The 24,963-nt window shown below is 32.5% G+C and overlaps 1 protein-coding gene across 1 annotated transcript in view; it reads left to right on the top strand.

The window, feature by feature from the left end:
- CNTLN (centlein) overlaps nucleotides 1-24,963 on the top strand; it is a 247,837-nt gene that overhangs the window by 82,695 nt on the left and 140,179 nt on the right. Inside the window, exon 8 of the mRNA XM_010988164.3 lies at nucleotides 958-1,152. Within this exon, the coding sequence (XP_010986466.3) occupies nucleotides 958-1,152 (195 nt within the window). The remainder of the gene's footprint in view (nucleotides 1-957; nucleotides 1,153-24,963) is intronic.

Here is a 24,963-nt window from a genome sequence, read left to right as displayed (position 1 = left end):
AAATATATATATGGATTTTTTATGAGAATCAGTTACCACAAATTGAATTATGCCTCATTAAATCACAATCCTAAGTTAGGATGAAAAATCACCAAGTAAGTTAGTGAGTATTAGAGGAATACCATTGTTTACCATGTATGATCTCTGCATGACACCACTTACATACCATATACTGTCTCACAGTATTGATAAACTCTATTTTTAAATTTATTTAATTAATGTTGCCTTGACTTAAAAAATTAAAATTATCTATCATGCCATCAGAATACTGATTCTGTTTTATCACTCTTTTCAAGATCTTCAGTGATTCCCTGTTGCCTACAGGAACAAGTCCATCTTCCTTAATCTGGCATTTAAGAGTCTTTACCTTCTATCTGCAGTCTTATTGCCTGGTTTTGTCTCTTATTATCCCTTCTGCAGCTCCTCCCCTACTGCAGGTGTAGATGCTTATTTATATGAAGTGGGAATATATCAGTCAGCCTTAATGAACTCTCAGTTTTTCTTTTTTTTCTTTCAAATGTATATATTGAATCCAATTAGACTGATATATATCTTATACTCCCTTTCTGTTTCTTCCTTCTTAGAATGACTTTTTGTTTTCAGTCATTTTCTGTAATACCATCATGGCTCAATTCAAGTCCTTTCTTTTCATGAAGCCCTCTAAGATTAATCTAGCTAGCTTAAAATGTTTATAGCTTTCTTAGAAATTTATCACACTTTTTCCTATATTATAATGGGCAATAAAACATACTGCCTTTTTAACATCAGTTGGAGTTTTATATTGATATTTGATTATATCATGTAGTTTTCCATGTGTATTGTTTTTCCTCTTAGACTATTAAAATAATGGGAGGACAAGGATTGTGCCATACATAGACCTCATATATATGATACATATATACAGACATAACTATTTTATTGATTATTAATAAATTTGGATATATTTTTTCGAAACAGCTTTACAATGAGTTACATATTTGTTTTGAAACCACAAAATCAAGTGAAGCTATGCTCCGACAAAATGTTGTTAGTCTTCAGGATCAGCTATTTCAAAGAGAGCAAGAAAATGCTAAATTAAAAGAAAAGCTTCAGGAATCACAAGGAGCACTCTATCCTTTACCTCAAGAATGTGATTCAGACCACTCAGAACAGGTGAGAGACACTTTCTAAAGCTGTTATCCAGTATAATACCATATTAAATAATCTACAATTGACTAAAACACAAAAAATTTAAATAAATTTGCATACGTTAGAATGTGTGTCAGATACTTTTGCATTGTGCTATTTTTTGTACACTCTGTAGACATGGATATTATATATAATATGAATTCATAGAGAAATGCATGTAGAAATACAGGGTCTATCTGGTATAGTCACTGGGATGAAACATTTGACTGATACATGATAATGAAGAGGAAATTAATAATTTTGAGACTTTTTATTGAATGGGCTAATAGAATGAAAAGAGTATTGAATAGGAAGTCTTATAAAGTATTTGCCATAATTCCTGGTATATGGTAATTAATATCGTTTAGTCCCAGTTCTGCCACTTCCTTAATATATGATTTTGGAGTTTCTACCTATTTCCTGTGCTATTAAGTAAGACAGTGTAAATATATAGATAAATATGCAGGTTCAGGATTCAAATAAACTGGGGATCAAATTATAGCTCTGCCTGTGAGCTTTGTGAACTTGAACAAATTTCTTAGCCCTTTCAACCAAAGTTTCTTTACAAATAAGGTGTTGATATTAGTGGTATCTTTGTCATAGAGCTTTGTGAGGATTGATGAGATAATGCATGTCAAGAAAATGCAGAGTTTATCATATAGAGAATATTTAGTGGTACCTCTTTTAAATAATCTTCAAGGTAACTTTCAGCTTTAAATATAAAAAATTATAAAAATCCTATACCTATTCCTATAAATTTATTTGTCTTTAAGGGACTCGGCATTTCTTCAAATTTTAACTTTAATTTTAATTTTAAGAAATGAAATTAATAGAAGAATGACCCTTTAACGGTAATTTTTCAACCCAGCATATTTTGTCTTGCTAGTTACTCTAAGACAACAATTTAAAATTTTGTATTGTATTATATGTCATTTTTTTGAACATCAGGTGCACAGAATTGGATTAATCATAAAATTTGTGTCATGACACAGTATTATGTTATGTGCATATTTGTTTTAATTCATTTATTGTTTTTTATTATAATCAACACCCATGGTCCCACCACCTAATCCAAGGATAGGAAATTACTAATAACTTACATCTACTTGTATCCTTCTCTCTTTTCTGGTACCCTGATTCACCAGAGATAACTGCTAAATTGTTTACCATTTTGATTATTTTTAGGAAGTTTTATCACATACAAATTTATGAGGAAATAGAATATTGTCTAGTTTTGTCATTGGTAAAAATGTACCATAATGTGTTGTTGCCTGGCATTTGGCAATTTTTACTCATTACTGTGTTAAGATTCATCTAAGATGTTTGTTATAACTGTTCATTTATTGTTAGTGATTTAAAATATTCTATTATATGTGATTATACCATAACTACTTGTCCATTCATTTGTAGATGAGTATTAGGGTCATTTCTAGTTTTTTGCTGTTATGAATAGTGCTGCAGTTGACATTTTTGTACATGATTCTTAGTACACACATGCCTGCATTTTTGTGGAATATAATGGGAATCCTGGGTTTAGGATGTGAAAATGTTACTTTCACAGAATACATGTGACTTATTTTTCAAAGGGGTTTTCATCAATTTTACTTACACCAACAATGGATAAGAGATCTGGTTGATTCCCATCCTCCTCACCACTTGGTATATTGTTAGACTTAGTTTGTTGACAACTGAATTAGAATAAAATAATTTTGTTTTGATTGTCATGTATATATCACTGATAAAGCATGTCTTCAAAGGATTACTAGCCAAGTGAATGCCCTCCTCTGCAAAATGTCTATTTATGTCTTTTATCCATTCTTCTATTGGATTTTTTTCTTACTGATTTTTAAAGGTTCTTGATATTAATCTCTAGTACATTAAATGTGTGGCAGATATTTTCTCTCTGTGTACCTTTTCATTTTCTTTAATATGTCATATGATGAACAGAAATTCTTGATTTTCATTTAGAAAAATTAATCTTATATAGTTGGTGCTTCAGTATCTCATTTAAGAAATCTTCCCCTATCCCAAATACAGAAATATTTGTGCGTCTGTTTTCTTCAAAAAGTTTTAAAGCTTTGCTTATGTCATTTATATTCGTAATTCATTCGGAATTGTGTTTCATGTATTGTATAAGGTAAGGATCCATTTTATTTATTTATTTTTTCCCCACATAGTAGCCAGTTTTCACAGCTCAGCCTATTGGATGATCCCCCTTTTTCCTGTGTGGTGCTGGGCTACCTCTGTCATATATCCTAGTCAGTATATTTGTATGCTTCTTTCTAGACTCTGTATTTCTAGACAATGTTATGTCATCTTAATTAGTATAGCTTCGTAGTCAGTCTTTATATGCAACAGATCTACTTTCTTACTGTTCTTTAAAGCATTTTGACCATGTTGGCACTTAGCACCGAGATCTAACTTTAAAGATAATTTATAGTTTAATGAAAAACATTATTGAAATTTTCTTAAACAATTTTATTGAAGTGTAACATACAAATAGTAAAGTGTTGTACAAACTTTAAATTTATAACTCAACAACATTTCACAAACTGAACACATCCATATAAATACTACTCAGATCAAGATACAGAATATTACTAGTATTCAGTAAATCTCCATAATGTTCCTAATTAGTAGCTATGCCCATAAAGTAATCACTACTTTAACTTCTATCATCATTGATTAGTTTTGATTAGTTTTATAACTTATAGTGTTCCACCTTTAAACACTCTGTATGTTATGTTTGTTTGGTTTTTTTGGTAAATATCCTTTATTATATTAGGAAGCTCCCATGTATTCATAGTTTGGTGAAAGTCTTCATGAACAGGTATTGAGTGTATATAATATGTCTTTTAAGATGATGGTAGGCTTTTCCCATTTATTTTGTTAATAACATGGTTAATTACTTTGATTGTTTTTCAATTATTAGTTCAGTTTTGTATTTTTGACATAAATCTAACTTTGTTGTACTGTTTTATTATTTTCAAATATTGCTGAATTAAATTTGCTAATGTTTTGCTTAGGATTTTCGCATCTGTATTAATGAAGGCTATTCGGCTGTACTTTTCCTTTCTTGAATGTTTCATGTTAGATTTGATATCAGGGTGACGCTGGTATCCTAATATGAGTTGCAAAGTAGTCTCTCTTTTACACATCACTAGGAGAGTTTGTGAAAGACATTATTTTTTGCTTTTTAATAAACACTGAATGCTTTCCTTCTAAGATGAGGAACAAGTCAGTTCTATTCAATATTATACTGGAGATTTTACCAAGTACAATAAGGCAAGAAACAAATGAAATCATACCAATTAGAAATAAGGAAGTAAAACTCTTTTTATTCACAGAACCTGAGCATCCGTATAGAAAGCCTACTGAATCTATGATGAAGCTCCTAGAAATAGTAAGTAAATTTAGCAGTGTTGCAAGATGTAACATCAGTATACGAAAGTCAATTATATTTCTAAATATCAGAAACAAATAATTAGAAATTGAAATTAAAAGACAACATCAAAGCCTATGTAATAATTAAGGATAAATTTAACAAAATGTGCACCAGACTTATATACTGAAAAGTACAAAATATACCAGAGTGAAATTGAAAGACATATGTAAGTGGACAGCTATGCAAAATTCATGAATCAGAAAATGCAATATTGTCACAATGTCCGTTCTTCCTGTATTGATCTATTATGTAATCCCAGTCAAAATTCTAGGAGGCTATTTTTTTTTGGACAAATACAAGCCAATTCTAAAATTTATAGGAAAATGCAAGGGACCTAAAAGAGCAAAATCAAGTTTCATAAAAGGTAAAGTTGGAGGACTTACACTGCCTGATTTTGAGACATATTTATCAAGCTCAAAAGTCAGGATTGTGTAGTTTTGGTGTTATAATTGACAAAATAATCAATGGAACAAAATAGAGTCCAGAAAAATACCCACTAATGTATGTCACTTTATAGTAATTCTTGAAATGAGGGTAATGTAAGTCACTTTATTCTTTTTTAAGAATGCTCTGTATATTCTTGCTGTGTGGCTTTTTACAGAACTTTTAGTATCAGCTTCTCAGTTTACAAATAAATGGTTAGAAATGTTTCTAATTTCCCTTGTGATTTTCTTTTTGCCCTTTTGGTTATTTGGAAGTGTGTTGTTTACTTTTGAAATATTTGTGGTTTTTTCCCTGTATATCTTATTTTTATCCACTTCTAACATACTTCTATTATGGTCAGAGATAGTACGCTGAAAGATTACTGTATTTGGAAATTTATTGAGACTTGTATGGCCCAACTTATAGTCTTGATGAATGTACTATTTTTACCTGAAAATAATTTGCATTCTGCAGCCATTGAGTGGTGTGTTCCTTAAATATCAATATTAATTATGGTGTTGTGGTTGATAGTGTTCAAATATTCTGTCCTTAGTGATTTTTATGCTTAGTTTTTCAAAAATCAGTTTTCCTGTCAGTTGCTGAGAGGTGTTAAAAGCTACCAGTATGATTGTAGATTTTTGTTTCTCCCTTTAATTTTGCCTTATATTTTAAAGCTGTTTTATTAGGGGCATACATATTTATGATTGTCATGTCTTTCTGATTATTCAAGCCCTTTGCCATTATAACTATAATTTTAACTATTTTAGCTATAATAATATACTGTTGACTTGGAGTCCAATTTTATGATGTTAATATAGCCAATCAGTCTCTTTAATGATTACATTTTACATGGTAGTATACTTTTCCCTAGTCTTTAAATTTCCATCTGTAGGTGTCTTAATATTTAAAGTATACATAGTTTGATACTACTTTTTCCATCCTGATAATTTTTTTCTTTTCATTGCAGTGTTAATCCAGTTAAATTTAATATAATTATTAATATGTTTGGGTTAAGTGTACCATCTTACCATTTGTTTTCTGTTTATCCTGTTTTCTGTTCCTCTTTCCTTCCTTCCTTTTGGGTTAATTGACTGTTTATATATAAGTTTTTTAAAGCAATTAAAAATGTCACTTTTCTGTCTTCTGGACTCCACTGTTTCTGATGATGTCAATGGGAATTTGTTTCATTATTCACTGAAATGTGATAACGTCAGTGTTGTCTGACTTTTTTCCCCAATATTTTAACTTTGGTTTTAAGCATTTAATTTTGATATTCCTAAGTATGATTTTCATTGTAGCCATCCTTCTTGCAGTTTGATAAACTTCTTTTTGTATATATATATATATATGTATTTTTTGTGTATATATATATATATATATATTTTTTTTTTTACTGAATTGGGGAAATTTTTGACATTATTTTCACAAACATTTTCTGACTTCTCTCTCTTCTCCTTTTGAGACTCTCACTTCACTAATGTTAGACTTTTCACTGTTGTCCCCCAAAGTTAGTGAGTCTCCATTTTTTTCAATCTTTTAATCTATGTTTTTTAAATTAGGTAATTTATATTAATTACTCTTCAAGTTAACTGACATTTCTGCTATGTCCAATTTTCCCTTAAGTCTTTTCTGTGAATTATTTTTCAAATATTGTATATTTCCATTCTAGAATTTTCATTTTATTCATTATTATAGTCTGTATATATTTGTGGAATTTTTCTGTTTGTGCATTATCTTATAAACATATTTTTCTTTAGGTCCCTATCATAATAGTTAGAGTAGATTCTTTAAAATAATTATATTTTAATTCTATCTTCTGGATCTTCTTGGATTTAATGACTTTGTGGTTTTCCTTTGCTTTTGAATATGAGTCATATATTAATATTTTCTCTATGTCTAACAATTTTGGATTATATAATGTATATAGTAACAAATATTTTATAGAGACTCTGGTTTCTGTTGTATTACTCATAAAAGTTTTGAACTAACTTTCTTTCTCTCTCCCTCCCTTCTTTCTTCCCTCTCTTTCTTCCTTCCTCCCTCCCTCCCTCTCTCTCTCAGAATTTAAATAGGTTAGACTTAAACTCCAAGCCCCAATTTCCTTCAAGTGGTAATGATTAAATTTCTTTTAAGTTCTTTCAACCTTACCTAGATTACTTAGAGATCTGCCCAGTGCATGAATACTTCAGGTGTCAGTCATAGTTTTAGCTGTCACCCTTCTGGAATTTCTCTTCCTTCTACCTGTAGTGGTAGACCTGAACTTTGTCCTATAGTTGTTCAAGCCAGTAAGACTGCAAGTTTCATTTGGAATTGTAGCCTCCCCCCACTGTGTCTGTTGTGAGCATCTGTCAGATAAAAATTCCACAAAAATGGGAAACTCAGTGCTATTCTGTTTTCCAAGTATTGATTCTTGTCCAGATTCTTCATGTGGTTGGTCATTCTTCATTACCTTCAGGTGATAGTTTTTATATTTTGCTCAGAGTTTAAATAGTTATATGAAGGAGACAATATGATAGAAATCTACTCAGCTATCATTGTAAATAGAACCTCCTAGTCTTTGACTTTTTAGAGTGTATTTTAACTAACTTACTTAACTTTAGAGTATATTTAATTTTTTCATACAATGCAAGAATCTTAAAACATTCTAACTCCTTTACCTCCTACCTGTTTTTGCTTTTGTTATCTTACATTTTAATCCTACACATATTTTTACTTTATAAGACAATCAGTATTCATGCGAATTTTAATCCTTTTAAAAGCTCTTAATTCTTTTCTGTAATTCTGTGTTTCTTTCTAGGCTCTTTTGCCTTCTGCATTAAGCACTTTTTTTTTAGTAAGAGTTTGCTGATAGTGAATTCTGTTATTTTGTATTTTTTAGAGAATGTCTTTGTGCCTTCATTTTTAATGGTATTTTCCAAGTGATTAGAATTGCAGATTAGTAATCTTTTTTTTTCCCTGCTGTGTTTTAAAGATGATATGTGTTGTCTTCTGGCTTCCATATTTTTAGTGGAGAAATCACTTTTTTCTTTTTCTTTCTTCTTGGAAGGTAACTTGTTCATTCTGATTGCTTTTTATGTTTTCTCTATTTTTGGTTTTCAGCAGTTTTTACATGATTTGTTTAAGTGTGGTAGTTTTTCTCTTTTTTGGTGTGCCTTCGAATTTATAATTTTTTTTTCTTTTTAAGATTTTCTTCAATCTTGGAAAATTCTTACTAAAAATCTCTTCAAATATGTCTGCTGCATATTCTTTCTCCTGTTCTTGTGAGATTTAAGTTATACACATATTAGACTTTTGTACCATGTGTCATATATCTTTTGACCTTCCATTTTTTTCAAAGATTTTTTTTCTCCTTGCTTCAACCTTGATGCTTTCTTCAGTTCACTCTTTCTGTCTTCTGTTGTAGGTAGTCTTATGTTGTACCCATCTGCTCAATTCTTGGATAGAATGTATATTCTACTTTTGTTGGGTGGAGTATCCTAATTATAAGCTCTGTTTGACTTGCACTTTTCTTCAAGTCTTGCGTTTTCTTGCTCATCTTCTATCTACTTGTTCTATTCTTTATTATTTGTCTATTTCTCTCTCTTCAATTCTGTCCATTTTTACTTCACACATTTTGGGGCTCTGCTGTTAGGTGCATATGTATCTATCGCTGTAATATCTTCTTAAAGGATTCACTCATTTATCATTTGAAAATGTCATCTTTATCTGTAGTGACAATTTTTGCCTTAAAGTCTGTCTGATTTTATTTTAATTTTTCCCACTTTTATTGAGATATAATTCACATATAATGCTGTACTAGTTTAAGGTGTACAGTGTAATGATTACCACAGTAAGTTTAGTTAACATCTATCACCTCACACAGTTACAATTTATTTCTTTTGATGAGAGCATTGAAGATCTCCTCTCTTTTCAACATTCAAACATACAATAGAGTATTGTAAACTATAGTCACCATGCATACATTGCATCCTCATTACTTATTTATCTTATAATTTGAAGCTTCACCCATTACCCCCCAGCCTCCACCACCTATCTCTGGCAACCACCAATCTGTTCTCTGTTTCTGTAAGTTTGTTTTTCTTAGATTCTACATATAAATGAGATTATGCAGTGTTTGTCTTTTTCTAACTTATTTTATGTAGCCTAATGACTTCAAGGTCCATGTTGTCACAAATAACAAAATTTCCTTCTTTATGTGGCTGAATAATAATCCATTGTATTTATATTTGCCACATTTTAAAAATTCCTTCATCCATTAATAGACAGGTTATTTCTATGTTTTGGCTATTGTAAATAGTGCTGCATTGAACATAGGGGTACAGATGTTTTTTGCAATAGTTTCCTTCATTTCCTTCAGATATATCCAGAAGTGGAATTGCTAGATCATGTGGTATTTTCATATTTTGCAGAAGCTCTGCACTGTTTTCTATAGTGTCTGTTCCAATATTTATTCCCACCAACATTGCACAGGTTCTCTTTTCTCCAACATTTGTTATTTCTTGTCATTTGATAATAGCCATTCTAAGTATGAGATTTCATCTCGTGGATTTGATTTGCATTTCCCTGATGATTAGTGATGTTGAGCACCTTTTCTTAGACATATTGACCATATTGTCTTTCTCTGTCTGACTTGCTTCCTTTAGTATGATAATCTCTAAGTCCATCCATATTGCTGCAAATGGCATTGTTTCATTCTTTTCTTTATAACCAAGTAGTATTCCATTTTGTGTGTGTGTGTGAGAGAGAAAGGGAGAGAGAGAGAGAGAGGAATCTTCTTTATCCATTCATCTGTCAGTGGACGTTTAGGTTGTTTCTGTGTCTTGGCTTCTGTAAGTGGTGCTGCTATGAATATGAAAACATGTATCTTTTTGAATTAGAGTTTTCTCTGGATATATGCCGAGGAGTATGATTCCTAGATAATATGGTAACTCTATTTTTAGTTTTTTAGGAACCTCAATACTATTTTCTATAGTGCCTGCACCAATTTACATTCCCACCAACAGCGTAGGAGGGTTCCTTTTCCTCCATACCCTCTCTAGCATTTATTTGTAGACTTTCTAATGATGCTATTCTGATCAGTGTGAGTGATACCTCATTGTAGTTTTGATTGTATTTCTCTAATAATTAACAATGTTGAGCATCTTTTCATGTGCCTGTTGACCATCTATATATCTTCTTTGGAGAAATGCCTAGATCTTCTACCCATTTTTTGACCAGGTTGTTCTTTGTTGTTGTTGTTGTTGTTGTTGTTTAGTTGTATGCACTTTTGTCTATCTTGGAAATTAAGCCCTTGTTGATTGTATCATTTACAGGTATTTTCTCCCAGTCTTTCCATTTTATTATGGTTTCCTTTCCTGTGCAAAAGCTTATAAGTTTGATTAGATTTCATTTGTTTATTTTTGCTTTTACTTCTATTGCCTTGGGAGACTGACCTAAGGAAACATTGGTATGATTTACGTCAGAGAATGTTTTGCTATATTCTCTTCTATGGGTTTTATGGTGTCATGTCTTATACTTAAGTCTTTAACCCATTTTGAGTTTATTTTTGGGTATGGTATGAGGGTGTATTCTAACTTCATTGATTTGCATGCAGCTGTCCAGCTTTCCCAAAACCACTTGCTGAAGAGACTGTCTTTTCTCCATTGTGTATTCTTGCCTCCTTTGTCAAAGATTAATTAACTGTAGGTGTGTGGGCTTATTTCTGGGCTCTCTATTCTGTTCCATTGATCAATATGTAATTTTTGTGCCAATGCCATGCTGTTTTGATTACTGTATCTTTGTAGTATTGTTTGAAGGATAGGAGGATTATGCCTCCAGTTTTATTCTTTTTCCTCAGGATTGCTTTGGCAATCCAGGATTCTGGATATTTTATGGTTCCATATAATTTTAGGATTATTTGTTCTAGTTCTATGAAAAATGTCCTGAGTAACTTAATAGAGATCACATTAAATCTATAGATTGCTTTGGATAGTATGGTCATTTTTAACCATATAAATTCTTCCAATCCAAAAGCATAGGATATCTTTTCCATTTCTTTCAATCATCTTCAATTTCTTTTATCAGTGTGTTATAGTTCTCAGAATATAAGTCTTTCACATTCTTGGTCAGATTTATTCCTAAGTATTTTACTTTTTTGTTGCAATTTTAAGGGGATTTTTTTTTAACTTTCTCTTTGTGATTATTTCATTGTTAGTGTAAAGAAATGCAACAGATTTCTGTGGGTTGATCCTTTATTCTGCTAGCTTACTGAATTCATTTTTCAGTTCTAGTAGTTTTTGTGTAGAGTCCTCAGAGTTTTCTTTATATGGCATCATGTCATCTGCATATAAAGACAATTTTACAAATTCTCTTCCAATTTGGATCCCCTTAATATATGTTTCCTGTCTAATTGTTGTGGCTAAAGCTTCCAAAACTGCATTGAGTAGAAGTGGTTTGAGTGGGCATTCTTGCCTTGTTCTAGATTTTAATGTGAAGACTTTAAGATTTTCACTCCTGAGTATGATACTGGCTGTGGGTTTGTCATAAATATTTTTATTATGTTGAGATATGTTCCCTCTATACCAACTTTGGTAACAGTTTTTATTATGAATATTTGTTGAATTTTATCAAATGCTTTTTCTGCATATATTGAGATGATCATGTGGTTTTTGTCTTTTCTTTTGTTGATGTTTATCACACTGATTGATTTGCATATGTTGAACCATCCTTGTGACTGGTATGAATCCAGCTTGATCATGGAATATGATCTTTCTTATCTGTTGTTGGAATCGGTTTGCTAATATTTTGTCGAGAATTTTTATATCTATATTCATCAATATTGGCCTGTAATTTTCTTTTTTGGTAGTGTCTATGTCTGGTTTCGGTATCATGGTAATGGTGGCGTCATAGAATGAGTTTGGGAGTGTTCTCTCTTATTCAGTCTTTTGGAAGAATTTGAGAAGGATTGGTTTAAGTTCTTTGTATGCTTGGTACAACTGCCCACTGAAGCCTGGACTTTTGTTTGCAGGGAATTTTTTTTTTAATTACTGATTCTATTTCACTTCTAGTGATCGATTTGTTCAAATTATCTGTTTCTTCTTGATTTAGTTTTGGTGGGCTGTATGTTTCTAGAAACTTGTCCATTTCTTCTAGGTTGTCCAGTTTGTTGGTATATAATTGTTCATATTATTCTATTATGGTTTTTTGTGTTTCTGTGATATCAGTTGTTATTTATCCTCTTTCGTTTCTTATTTTATTTATTTGAGTTGTCTCTCTTTTCTTCTTGGTGGGCCTGGGCAGAGGTTTGTCAATTTTGTTTACCCTTTGGAAAAAAAACAGCTCTTGATTTTATTGATATTTTTTCGTTTTTTTTTATCTCAATTTTATTTATTTCCTCTCTGATCTTTATTATTTCCTTCCTTCTGCTGACTCTAGGTTTTGTTTATTCTTCATTTTCTAATTCTTTTAAGTGGTAGGTTAAGTTGTTTATTTGAGATTTTCCTGTTTTTTTGAGGAAGGCCTTTATTAATATGATCTTTCCTCTAAGAACTGCTTTTTCTGTATCCCATAGATTTTGTGTAGTTGTGTTTTCATTGTAATTTGTCTTGAGGTATTTTTAAATGTCTTTTTTGACTTTATTATTCATCTTTTTTTTTTTAAGTAGCTTGTTATTTAGTCTCCTTGTAATCTTTTTTTTTTTTTTCTCATTTCTCTTTCTGTGGTTGATTTCTAGTTTTATGCAATTGTGGTTAGAAAAGATACTTGAAGTAAGATTTCTATCCTCTTAAATTTGTTGAGGCTTATTTTGTGTCATAGTCTGTGGTCACTCCTAGAGAATGTTCCATGTGCACTTGAAAAGAATGTATTCTGGGGTTTTGGGTGTTATGTCCTGAAAACATCAATTATGTTTAATGATTCTGTGGTATCATTTAGAATCTTTGTTTCCTTATTGATTTTCTGTCCAGAAGATCTGTCCATTGATGTGGGTGGGGTCATAAAATCTCCTACTATTATTGTATTCCTGGCAACTTCTCCCTTTATGTCTGTTAGTATTTTCTTATGTATGTAGGTGCCCCTATATTGGTACATATATGTTAATGAATTTAATAACCTCCTTTTGTATTTATCCTTTTATCATTATACAGTGTCCTTCTTCACTTTTCTTTATGACCTTTGTTTGAAAGTCTATTTTGTCTGATATGAGTATTGCTAGCCCCGCTTTCTTGTCATTTCCATTTGCATGAAGTGACTTTTTCCATCCTCTCACTTTCAATCTATGTGTGTCCTTTGCCTTAAAGTGGGTCTCTTGTAGGCAGCATATTATAGGCTCTTGTTTTATTATCCAATCTGCCACTCTGTGACTTTTGATTGGAACATTTAGTCCGTTGACATTTAAGGTACTTACTGATAAGTTTGTGTTTATTGCCATTTTCAACCTTGTGTATCTTTTCAAAAAAAGTAGCTTTTTGTTTCATTGATTTCTTTTGTCTTTTTAGTCTCTCATTTATTTCCGCTTTGATCTTTATTTCTTCCTCCTATTAACTTTGCCCTTGGATTTTTCTTTTTTTTCTAGTTGTTTGAGGTAAAAGTTGGAGTGTTCTTTTGAGCTGTTTTCTTTTTTCTTAATATAAGTGTTTATTGATGTGAACTTCCTTCTTAATACTGCTTTTGCAGCATTCCATACATTTTGATATGTTGTATTTACTTTTTCATTTTTCTCAAGATATTTAAAAATTTTTTCTTTTGATTTCTTCTTTGAATCATTGGTTGCTCAGTATCATGTTGTTTAATCTCCATATGTTTTTGAATTTTCCAGTTTTCTTTTTTGTAATTGATTTCTTGTTTCATATGATTATGGTTGGAAAAGATGCTTGGTATGCTTTCAGCATTCTGAATTTATTAAGACTTGTTCTGTGGCCTAACACATGACCCATCTTGGGGAATATTCCATATGCCCTTGAGAAGAATATGTATTCTGAAACTTTTGGATGGAATCTTTTGTAAATATGTGTTCGATTCCTCTGGTCTAATACAACATTTAAGTTCAGTGTTTCCCTTTGACTTTGTGTCTGGGTGATTGATCCATTGTTGAAAATGGGATATTGAGTCCCTTACTATTATTGTATTGATGTCTGTTTCTCCCTTCAACTCTGTCAATATTTCCATGGTAGATTTAGGTGCTCCTATGTTGAGTGTATAAATATTTACAAATTTTATATCTTTGTGTTAGACTGACACCTTTATCTTTATACAATGACCTTCCTTTTTTTTTTTTTTTTTTTTTTTTTTACAGTTTTTGGCTTAAAGTCTATTTTTTCTACTATAAGTATAGGTACCCTTGTACATTTGTTTCCATTTGCACAGGATTATCTTTTTCCATCCTTTCACATTCAGACTATGTATGTGTCTTTAAATTTTGTGAAGTAAGTCTGTTTTAATGTTGTAAGCACCATACAGTTTGGTTATTTTTTTTTTATCCATTCAATTACTTTATGTCTTTTGAATGGAGAATTTAGTCCATTTTCATGAAAGTACTTATTGATATGTTGTGACTTACTGTTGCTATTTTGCTCATTGTTTTCTGGCTATTTTGTAGTCCTTTAACTCCTTTCTTCTTTTTTTCTCCTTCTGTGTGATGAGATGATTTTCTACAGTAGATGCTTAAATTCTTTTCTCTTTATATTTTGTGTATCTATTACACGTTTTGAATTGTGGTTATCATTAGGCTTACATAAAACATGTTTATAACACTCTATGTTAAGCTGATAATAACTTTAGTTAGAACACTTAATAAAACTATATTTTATCCTCCCTTGACTTTTTATGTTTTTGATGTCAGAATTTGTGTATCCCTGAACTAATTATTGTAATCTAAGTTATTATTACTACTTTTGTGTTTTAACCTTCATACTAGATTTATATGATTTACCTTCCATCATTACAAAATTAGGGTATTCTGAATTTAACTACATATTTACCTTTACCAGTGAGATTTATATCTTTTCCTGTTATTAATTAGCATCCTTTCATTTCAGCTTGAAGGATATCCTTTAACATTTCTTGTTAAGATGGGCCAGGTGATGACCTTCTTCAGCATTTGTTTGTCTGGAAAACTCTCTATCTCTCCTTAAATTCTGAAGGACAACTTTGTGGGTAAAGTATTCTTAGTTGGCGTGTTTTTTTTTTTTTCTTTCACCATTTTCCATATGCTTTGCTCCTCCCTTCTGGTTGTAAAGTTTCTGCTGACAAATCTGCTGATAGTCTTATTGTGGGAAGGCTTCCTTGTATATAACAAGTTGTTTTTGTCTTGCTTCTTTTAAGATTTTCTCCTTGTCTTTAACTATTGCCAATTTAACTGCAGAGCATCTTGGTTTGAGTCTCTTTGCATTCATCTAATTGGAACTCTCTGGTCTTCCTGGACCTGGATGTCTACTTCCTTCCCCAGGTTAGGGAAGTTTTCAGTTATTATGTCTTGCAAGAAGCTTTTTGCCCTTTTCTCCCTCTTTTCTCTTTTTGGGATTCATATAATGTGTATATTGTTCTACCTGATGGTGTCCCATAAGTTCTCAAACTATCTTTTCTCTTTTTCATTATTTTTTTCCTTTTGCTCCTCTGATTAGACAAACTCCACTCCCCTGTCTTTGAGTTTGCTGATCCTTTCTTTTGCTTTTTCTAGTTTTCTGTCGAACCTCTAGCGTATTTTTCATTTCAGTTATATTCTTCAGTTCTGTGAATTGTTTGGTAATTTTTGGTTTTTATCTCTCTTTTGAAATTCTCACTTTGTTTATGCATTGTTCTCCTTGTTGAACATCTTTATGATCATTATTTTGAACTCTTTATCAGGTAAATCATGTATCTCTATCTTATTGAGGTCTCTTTCTAAGGTTTCATATTGTCCTTTTGTTTGGAATATATTCCTCATTTTTTTTTCATTTTTATTGACTCTTTATGTTAGTTTCCATGCATTAGACAAAACAGTCGCCTCTTCTAGAAAGGAGTGGAATCATGTAGGAGATGAAACTTACTGTTTGGTCCACCTTTCCCTAGCTCTTGGTTGTCTCTCAAACTTTTGTGATTGTCCAGACAGCATTTTTTGTTCTTACTGGCTCCTGGTAGTTGAAGGCATGTCAAGGTCTGACAGTATCCCATAAGGAAAGATCTCAATCAGCACCCAGATGCAGGCTGATTGGAAGCCAAACCCTCAGGAAGCAATTTTTAAAATATGCAAATAGACATCTTTGAGGGAAGGACTGGTAGGATAGCATTTCGTTCCATTTCCTCTGTACTGAGGCCTCAAAGGTTAGCCAGTTAAGATCTGTTTGTTTGTTTGTTATAGTCCTGTTGGACCCTTGGATGCAAAACTCACTGGCCACCAGTCAAGTGATAAAGAGGTGCATTCCCTGGGCAGCAGCTGCAAAAGCTAGGGCACCAGATGTGTCCACGAATCTTTCAGGGAGATACTGGTAACCTAAAGTAGGAAATAGGCAGAGCGAGTGCAAAGACGGCACCCACTAGCCTAGGCTGATGACTTATACTTACGTAGCTGCAAAAGCCCAAGCTAGCTATGCATGTGGCTCCAGGTTCTAGTGTAGGCAAACTGAGATTTACACAGCTGATATCTTACACTTGTGCAGCTACAGAGACCTTTGATGGCTCCATGTGATTCCTGGCTTCATCAGAAGTTGAGGGGAGGCCGTGCACATGGAGTAGGGAGGGACTCAGGTTACTGGGTTCAGCTAACTCAAAAGCCTGTGGGACAAAACCTGGTGAGATCTGCAAGGATCATCAGTGACTGGTGGCCATTTGGCTTCATCAGTGGTGAACTCTGCTGAGTTTGTCTGTAGAGTAGATCTCTGTGAATTGCCCATTGCTCTGCTGCCTGTCTGCTAAAAATAACCTCTACTTTTCTTCATTGTTACTAGCTGGCTCAGTATGTGTCAGTTTTGCTTGTCTGGGTGAGGGAAAACTGAAGCCTGACTTGTGTAATGCCCCAAGGGCTATAGAAGCTGGTTGCTCACCTTGCTCTTTCTTTCCTGGTGAGAGGAACTTTTTCTAGATGGGAAGTTCCTTCTTGGTGCTGAATAACACCAACATAGGGTATGGAATTGTGCAGGCAAAATAAAGTTGTCTTCTTTCTTTCCTTGTGTAATTTTTCTGGTTTTTTGTTCCACTATGTTGCTAAAACTTACTAAATATTCCCTAGTGATCTCCCAGTGCTGTTTTTGTTCATGGAGTGTTGTTCAGTTGTTGATCTTTGTGGGGAAACAGGGAAGCTAAGTTCTTCTTTTTTTTTTTTCTTGTAACCCTTATTTCCCCTAAAACTGTTACTTTTCTTCTTAATGCATGTGTTTTGTATACCAGGTTACACATACTATTAACAAGGTTATTCTGCTGGAGTATTAATTTCAAGGGATGACAATTCTTTAGCAGTAAAATGTGTGTGTGTGTGTGTATGTATACATATGTATATAAATATAAAAATACAGTTTCATCCTAGGATTTATATCTATATATAGCTTTGCCATATTTCTCCCGAAGTTTAACTGAGCATGTTTCTCCTTTTCTGTGGCATAGTTTGAATAGATTCACTCCAGGAAGTGAAGACATAACACTCAGCAATTATGGACACCATGCCTTTGAAATTATGAATGTTAACAGAAAAGTTACAAATAATAACTGTTCATAAGAGTGATTTTTCAAGTATATATTTATTTAATCCTTTTTGCAATAAATATTAATACTTTATATGCAAATTTAAATAAATTATATTTTAAAAGTTTAACATGATTTATTTTATGTTTATAGGAAGTATATATATGCTCCTTTAGTCTCTCACAGTGGTTGATTTTTCTCAGAATCTACCTAGACTTTCCTAAGTTGCGTTGATTTAATTACAGAGTGCTGTTTGTTGTTCTTTCGAGTTTGATCATTTGATTCATTAGTGGGGTAGTTAAGAAAGATATTGTTAATTATACTTGAAATAAATTTATGCATAAACATGTAAAACATATTTTTATGTTTTTCACAAATAATAGCTGCAAGAATGGCATATGGCATACTGGATACTGCTGTCAAATAGTGTGTTCTGTACTGGCCAGTTTAGTATTTGTATTCAACTTGGAGGAAATATAGACTGAGACAGTGAAAGAAAAAAACTTAAAATAATTTTTCTATCCCTGCCCTGTGTAACTGGAGTTTGAAAGTAAGATGGATGAATATTGGTTAGATATTGTTGAATATGTTCCTTTGAATGAGAATTTTTATATGTGAATGAGTTGACCTTTAAATATATACATTTTACGGACTGATTAAATAATGGCTCCTCTATTATGTGGAAGACTGATACAGATGTTTAAAAACAGGATTTTTTTAAAATGAAAGTAAATTTTTCACGTATTAGGTACATTTTCTTTAAAATTTTATAAAGCAAAATGCAGTAATCATACTATTAATCATAACTCTATTAACTGATATACCTAAACTTACTTTGCAAATATTTATTGATATCCTACCATGTGTTAGGCACTGTTCTTGGTAATGAAAAAACTTTAGGGGACAAAATAAAGTCTTTCCACTCATGGAGCATACATGCAGGTCAAGAGTCACCATCAAACAAGTAAAAACGCATTACGTGGTAATAAGTGTTGTGAAGAAAAATAATGCAGCGTGAGACACATCATGATAGAGAATGGTGGTGCTAGTTTGCTATCACTAGATGGTGATAGTGTATGGTGGTGAGGGAAAGCTACTCTTGCCAGTTGACATTTGAGAAGAAAACTGAAGAAAGTGAACCATCTAGATATTTGAGGGAAGAGCATTCCAAGAGGAGGGATCAATTAGGGCCAAACTCATGAAGCAGCAGTTTGCCTTGCAAGGAGACAAATGTGTCTAGATCCAAGAGACCTGTGGGGAGAGAAGTGAAAAGTGACCTCAGAGGGGTAGATGTGGGATCAGATGTCCTAGGGCCTGGTTTGGCCCCCACAAGGACATAGGTTTTACTCTGAGTGAGATGGAAAGCCATTGGTGTGTTTTAAATAGAAAAGCAACTATTGGAGTGTTTTAATCGGAAGAGTCTAAGTTTATGTTTTAAAGGGCTCACCCTGATTGCAATGCGGAAAAGATGCTATAGGAAAGCAGAGAGGGGAGCAGGGAGACAAATTTAAGAGGCAATTGTAATAGTCCAGGTAAAACTCAGTGGGTGCTTAGAATAGGTTGAGAGATGTAGTTTGATTTTGAAAATAATCAGAAGATAGAGCCCACAAGATTTTAAGATGGCTTAGACGTTAAGTATGAGAAGAAGGTGGGAATTAAAAATGAATTCACAATTTCCAGGCCTAACCACCTGAACTAATTATTTTTGTCTTTTTCTGAAGCAAGAAAGAATACTCTAGCATTTCTCCCAGCAGGAAGGAGGAGGGCACTAAAGTTATGTAGAGAGAAGTGGAAGCCTTGAATTAGAGAAACAGTAATAGGAATGGAGAGAAATGGGTGACTCAGGATGTCTACCAGTTAGTAACATATCCTTTTTCATGTCAGTACTAAAACTTCTTCAGAATTCAGTTCAACCAATCTCACCACTTTATCCATCCATCCATCCATCCATCCATCCATCTTTCCATCTATTCATTCATTCATGTATTATTCAGTTATATAGTCAATATCTATTAAACTCCTACTGTATTCTAGGTACTAGGTTTAAGGTAAAGGAATACAAAGATGAGTAGGGTAGTCTGCTCTTATGAATCTCATTAATGGGTATGCAGACAGGAAAATAATTATTATACAACATGCTGTATATAAAGGGAACATGAACAAAATACAAGTTTTGTGGAGAGGAGCTTTGCAGGGAGCATGTGTATGGGGAGGAGTGAGAATGCCAAACTTATCACAGAAAAAGTGGAATATGACAGTTTGAAAATTATTTAGGAGTTTCTAGCTTCCCATTGGAAGTGAGTTAGCATAGGGTCAGAGGGATGTTGAGAATAGTCTAGGTAAGTGCTTCTCAGATTCGAATAAGCGTCTAAGTAACCTGGCATTGGTTTGAGGGGAGGTTGTTGTTGTAAAACAGTTTCTGATGTAGTAGGTCTGGATTAAGGTATGAGATTCTGCATATCTCTTACGTTCTCAGATGTTGCTTTTACAGCTGGTCCAGGGATCACCCTTTGATTAAGAAGAGACAAAGCAGGCACGTGAATTATACAGTTGAAGGAAAATAGTAGGAAGATTTTATTCTTCCTTCCATTTTTTCGTATCCTTAAATAATTTTTTTTCAAATGCATACAGTGGGACTTTTGAGTACATGCTTTTGGGGGGGTATATTTACAAAGTAATAAGTAACAACATAAATTCTGGAATCTGGGTCTTTGTGTCACTTTTACTAAACTTATCTATGTCTCAGTTTTATCATTTGTAGAATGGGTATTATAATAGTACCTACCTCATAGGAGTTTTGTGGAGATTACATGAGCCAATGTGTGGTGGGCATTTAGAGCAATAAAGCAATAAACATTAGCTTTAAAAACAAAAAAACACTTCTTATGTTATGTTAGCAAATTTGAGGTGTTGTTTTCTGTGTTGGCAGTGATTCATCTTCTCTTTTTCCTGATCTCACAATCAGAATTATTGGTGAGCCAACTGACAGTCTTTGCCATAGAAAAGGACAAAGTTAATTGGTTCTTATGGGATTGAAACCTCTGACCTTTGATTTCTTAGCACCCTGTTCTTAACTAGCTGAATTCAAAATGACTGCCAATTCTTATCTCAGAGTGATTATTTATCTTTTCTATGCAGAAGTACTGTTTCTTGCCTTGGAGGAATATCTTGCAGTAGAGGACAAGAGAGAAACCTAAGCCTTAAAATTACTATTTATCTGTGAATGAATTACTCTGCATGTGGCTAACAGCAGACCATAAGATTGTGAATTTTAACCATAGGCTTGTTTATTCTTACTTCTTTTCACAGATACTCTAATCCTTCCTTTCCTAAGTAGTAGAGAATTTTTTTTTGTATGTTTTACCTTGTGTTCTCACTTTCTTTTCAAAAATTTTTGTTACTGAATGTTTGAAATCTACAAAAGAATAACTAATGTCTGTATACCCACACGTAACTATCACCAGTACGCTTGCTATTACCTTTGTGTTCCTCTCTGATCCCATCTTAATTCTTTTCCCTAAAGATAATCACTTTCTTGAACTTGTATTTATTAATTCTTGCTTGTTAAAACTGTGTTTTCTTAAATAACGTATTGTTTCTTATTGCTTTTTTTAAACCTTAGCCATATCATACTTTATGTACATCATGCTTTGCAACTAGATATTTCCTTTGGATTTTATTTTTGTAAGAAAACTCATTGTTTTTTTTTTAATTTTACCTTTTTATTTATTTATTGCTGGGAGGGAGGTAATTAGGCTTTATTTATTCATTTATTTTTTAATGGAGGTACTGGGGGTTGAATCTAGGACCTCGTGTATGCTAGGCACACAATTTACCACTGTGCTATATATAAAGTCCTCCCTAACTCATTGTTCTTGAACAGTTGTTTTCCCCTTCTGTGCAACAATCTATTGTATGAATAGCTACAATTTATTTATCCACTCTTTTTGTCAATGAACATTTTTTGTTTTAATTTTTTAGCTATAGGAAAGTTTACACAGTGCTGCTGTGAACTTTCTGTTACATGTGTCCTGACACACATATGCAAGACTTTCTCTAGGATATATTGCTAAGCATGAAATCATCAGTCATGAATAAGTAAATATTCAGGCTTACAAGTAAAAGCCAAATTATATGCCAAAGTGACTGTCTCAAAATACAGACTTCTTAGTTGCATTCTTGAAAGAGATAAATGACCAATGACCTTAAGTGTCTTATGTTTCTGTTATGTAAAATACCTGTTTGTGTCCTTTGCCAGTTTTTCTATTAGAATGTTTATCTTTTTGTTGAAATTCTTTATTTTGGATACTATCTTTTGTTAGTTATTACATTATTTGCTACAGTATCAACCTCTGTATTACATAGACCCCAGATCTCTGAGGCTTAAAATTATTTATTTCTTATTTATATAACATTTCAATTGGGTATTACTTGGATTTTCAACTTTCAACCAGTGATTTAGAGATCTGGGCTCCTTTCATCTTTTCAGTCCACTAGGTTTAAATGTGGCTCCCAGTGTTGTCCTGGAATCATCTCTACTCCAGCCATCAAGAAGGGAAAAAGGTCCAGCCAGCAAGAAGAGAATCACATTTAGGAAGTTTTTATGAATAAGGCTTAAGAGTGGTACATGGCAATTCTGTCGGCATGTCATTGGCCATAACTCAGTTATTTGACCACATGTTATCTAATTGCAAAGAAGATTTGGAAATATATGCCCCAAATATTGGGAGATGTACGTCTACTTCCAAAAATAGGAAATGAGTTTTAAGATTAGCCAAAAATCTCAGCTGTCAGTTACGATTGTTGCAAATATCTTCTTGCTTATGGCTTTTCTTTTCACTTATTATCTGGTATCCTGAAAAATTAAGTTATTCATTTAATACAGTTGAATTTCTCAATATTTTCTCTTCAACTTTGTTCTTGCTGTATCTTATTTAAGAAATCTTACCTTATCCTGAACTCAGAAAGTTATTTTCCAATATTTTCACCTGAAGTCTTATAGTTTTGACTTCCACAAGTGAGTAATCTATGTGGTATTCATTTTTATTTGTTGTGAAGAAGATAATTCAATTTAATTTTTTAAAAATCTTGGTATGTTTCAGTACTATGAATCATGTTAATAATCACTTCTTTTCTCAGTGATCTAACAGTGCTATCTCTGACATTTATTATTGCATATATACATGGGTTCATATTTAAGTGGGTCTATTTGCATTGGTTAATTTTGTAATCTCTGAAAGAACAACACTGTATTTATTATTGTAGCTTTATAATGAGTGTTGATAACTGATGTGACAGGTCTCTTTACCATATTCTTCTTCAGCAGTGTTTTGGATATTCTTGATCCTTTTCTCTTCAGTATAATGTAACCTGCTATTAAGTTCCCTGAAAAATCTTGTGGAGATTAATTTGAGGTAAACTGATATTTTTGTCATTTTAAATGTTTATGTCCCCACTTAAGCTATGTTTCCTTCAATTTAGGTCTTTTAAAATGTATTTAAAAAGTTTTGTGGGTTTATCCATAGAGGCCTTATATCTCTTTATTAGGTATGTAATATGTTGTGTCTTTTATTAGATTCTAAGTTACTTACATTTTTGTTCCTGTTTTAGCTACTTGCATTTTTTTTTAGATTTTCTGACTCTTGTATATAGCAATGCAGTTGGTTTTTAAATGTTTATCTTACTTTCAGCTACCCTGCTAATCTCTTCATAATTCTAATTTTTTTTAGATTGTCTGGATTTTCTGTGTAGACAGTCTGTAATTATGGCAGTTTTGTTTCTTCCTTAAAAACCCTAATATGTTATAGTGATCTTTATGCATTTTACTATACAAAAGTTCAAAAGAAGTGGTGAGAGTGGGTGTCCTTGCCTTGTTCCTAACTTTAAAAGGAATATTTTGCCATGGACTATGAAATTAACCATACGTTTCTTATAGATATCCTTTTATTGGGTTAAGGAGCTTGATAAACGAATATCATAAATGGTGGTAAAGTTTATCAAATGTTTTATGTTTTGATGCCTGGGACATTTCCAACCTTTTATATACTGCTTTGTTTATTTTGCTGATATTTGTTTGTTTGTAAAGTCTCTGTGACTGAAATTGGCCTGTTATAGAACTTTTTGTACTGTCTTTATCTGGAATTGCTTGTAAGATGACCCTTATACAATGAGTTACTAAGCTAAAGAAAAATTAGAAAATTGCATCATTAAGATGGAATAATTACTCAGAATATAGTACAGAGGCATAGCATTATGGAAAATATGAAAGAAGTGAGTGGACGTGGAGGAGAGTGAGAGTCTAGCTGTAAAAGGTGAGATGGAGAATAGAGGGGTAGCGGTAAACTCTTCAGCTGTATTTTGGATTTTTTTCAAATCTGCCTGATTAGTTTGACTTTAAATGTGCAATCTTCTTACTGGTTCATTTTTTGGTTGTTAGTCTTTGCAATTCTATGGGAAACTCCCGTTGACACAGGAGTTAGGGATCTTATGGTGACTCACATAAAACAGGATAAAAGGCATAATGATGTTAGGTTAGTGAATTCAAGGCAGATAGTGGTGGCAGGCAGTGTATTTGGGGATAGAGAAGGCTTTGCCTAGAGTTCCTTATTGACATCTGTAGATTGAGGTGAGGAGATCTATGGAAATTAGGTCTTAGCTCCAGTGCTTGGCCTTTTCTTTAGCCCCAAATGATGGTAGAAGAAAACCTAAGGGAGGCATGGTCTTAGACCCTGTATGTGGCTCTATATGTGTATAAAGGGTATACAGTACATGGTGAATATGTATTTTATGTAATTGGAATCATACAGTATATAAATTTGTATCCTGCTTTTATAATTACCATTTCATTATAATATGATTAAACATCTGAAAATCTTTATAACTGCCTAATAGTCTAATATAGGAAAGTACAATTTTTTTACCTAGATATTTCCCTACTCCAGGACATTTAACTTATTTCAATATATTTTTTCTATTTCCTCTAATTTTATACTATGATGAACATTTTAATTTGTCTGTCTTTATTTTCATCACTTGTTTTTGTCGGATGAATTCTTAGAAGTAAAATCCCTGTGTCAAAGATTATGAACCTCAGGTTTTTGAATATATACCATGCATGCTAAGTTATGTTCCAGAAAGATTATACCAATGATCTTCTCAATAGTTTGTAAGAGTGCCCACTTTTTATAACCTTGCAAGCTTTATTACCATATAAGACCAGCCTTGTTAATTCGTTCTCTTTTGTTTTTCACCTATGAAAACTAGTAAGGTTTTTCGCTTTCACTTTTCACAATTTTCTT

Source organism: Camelus dromedarius, chromosome 10 (genome assembly GCF_036321535.1).
Source record: "Camelus dromedarius isolate mCamDro1 chromosome 10, mCamDro1.pat, whole genome shotgun sequence".
Taxonomy (NCBI): Eukaryota; Metazoa; Chordata; class Mammalia; order Artiodactyla; family Camelidae; genus Camelus; species Camelus dromedarius.
This window is presented reverse-complemented; position numbering and strand designations above follow the sequence as displayed.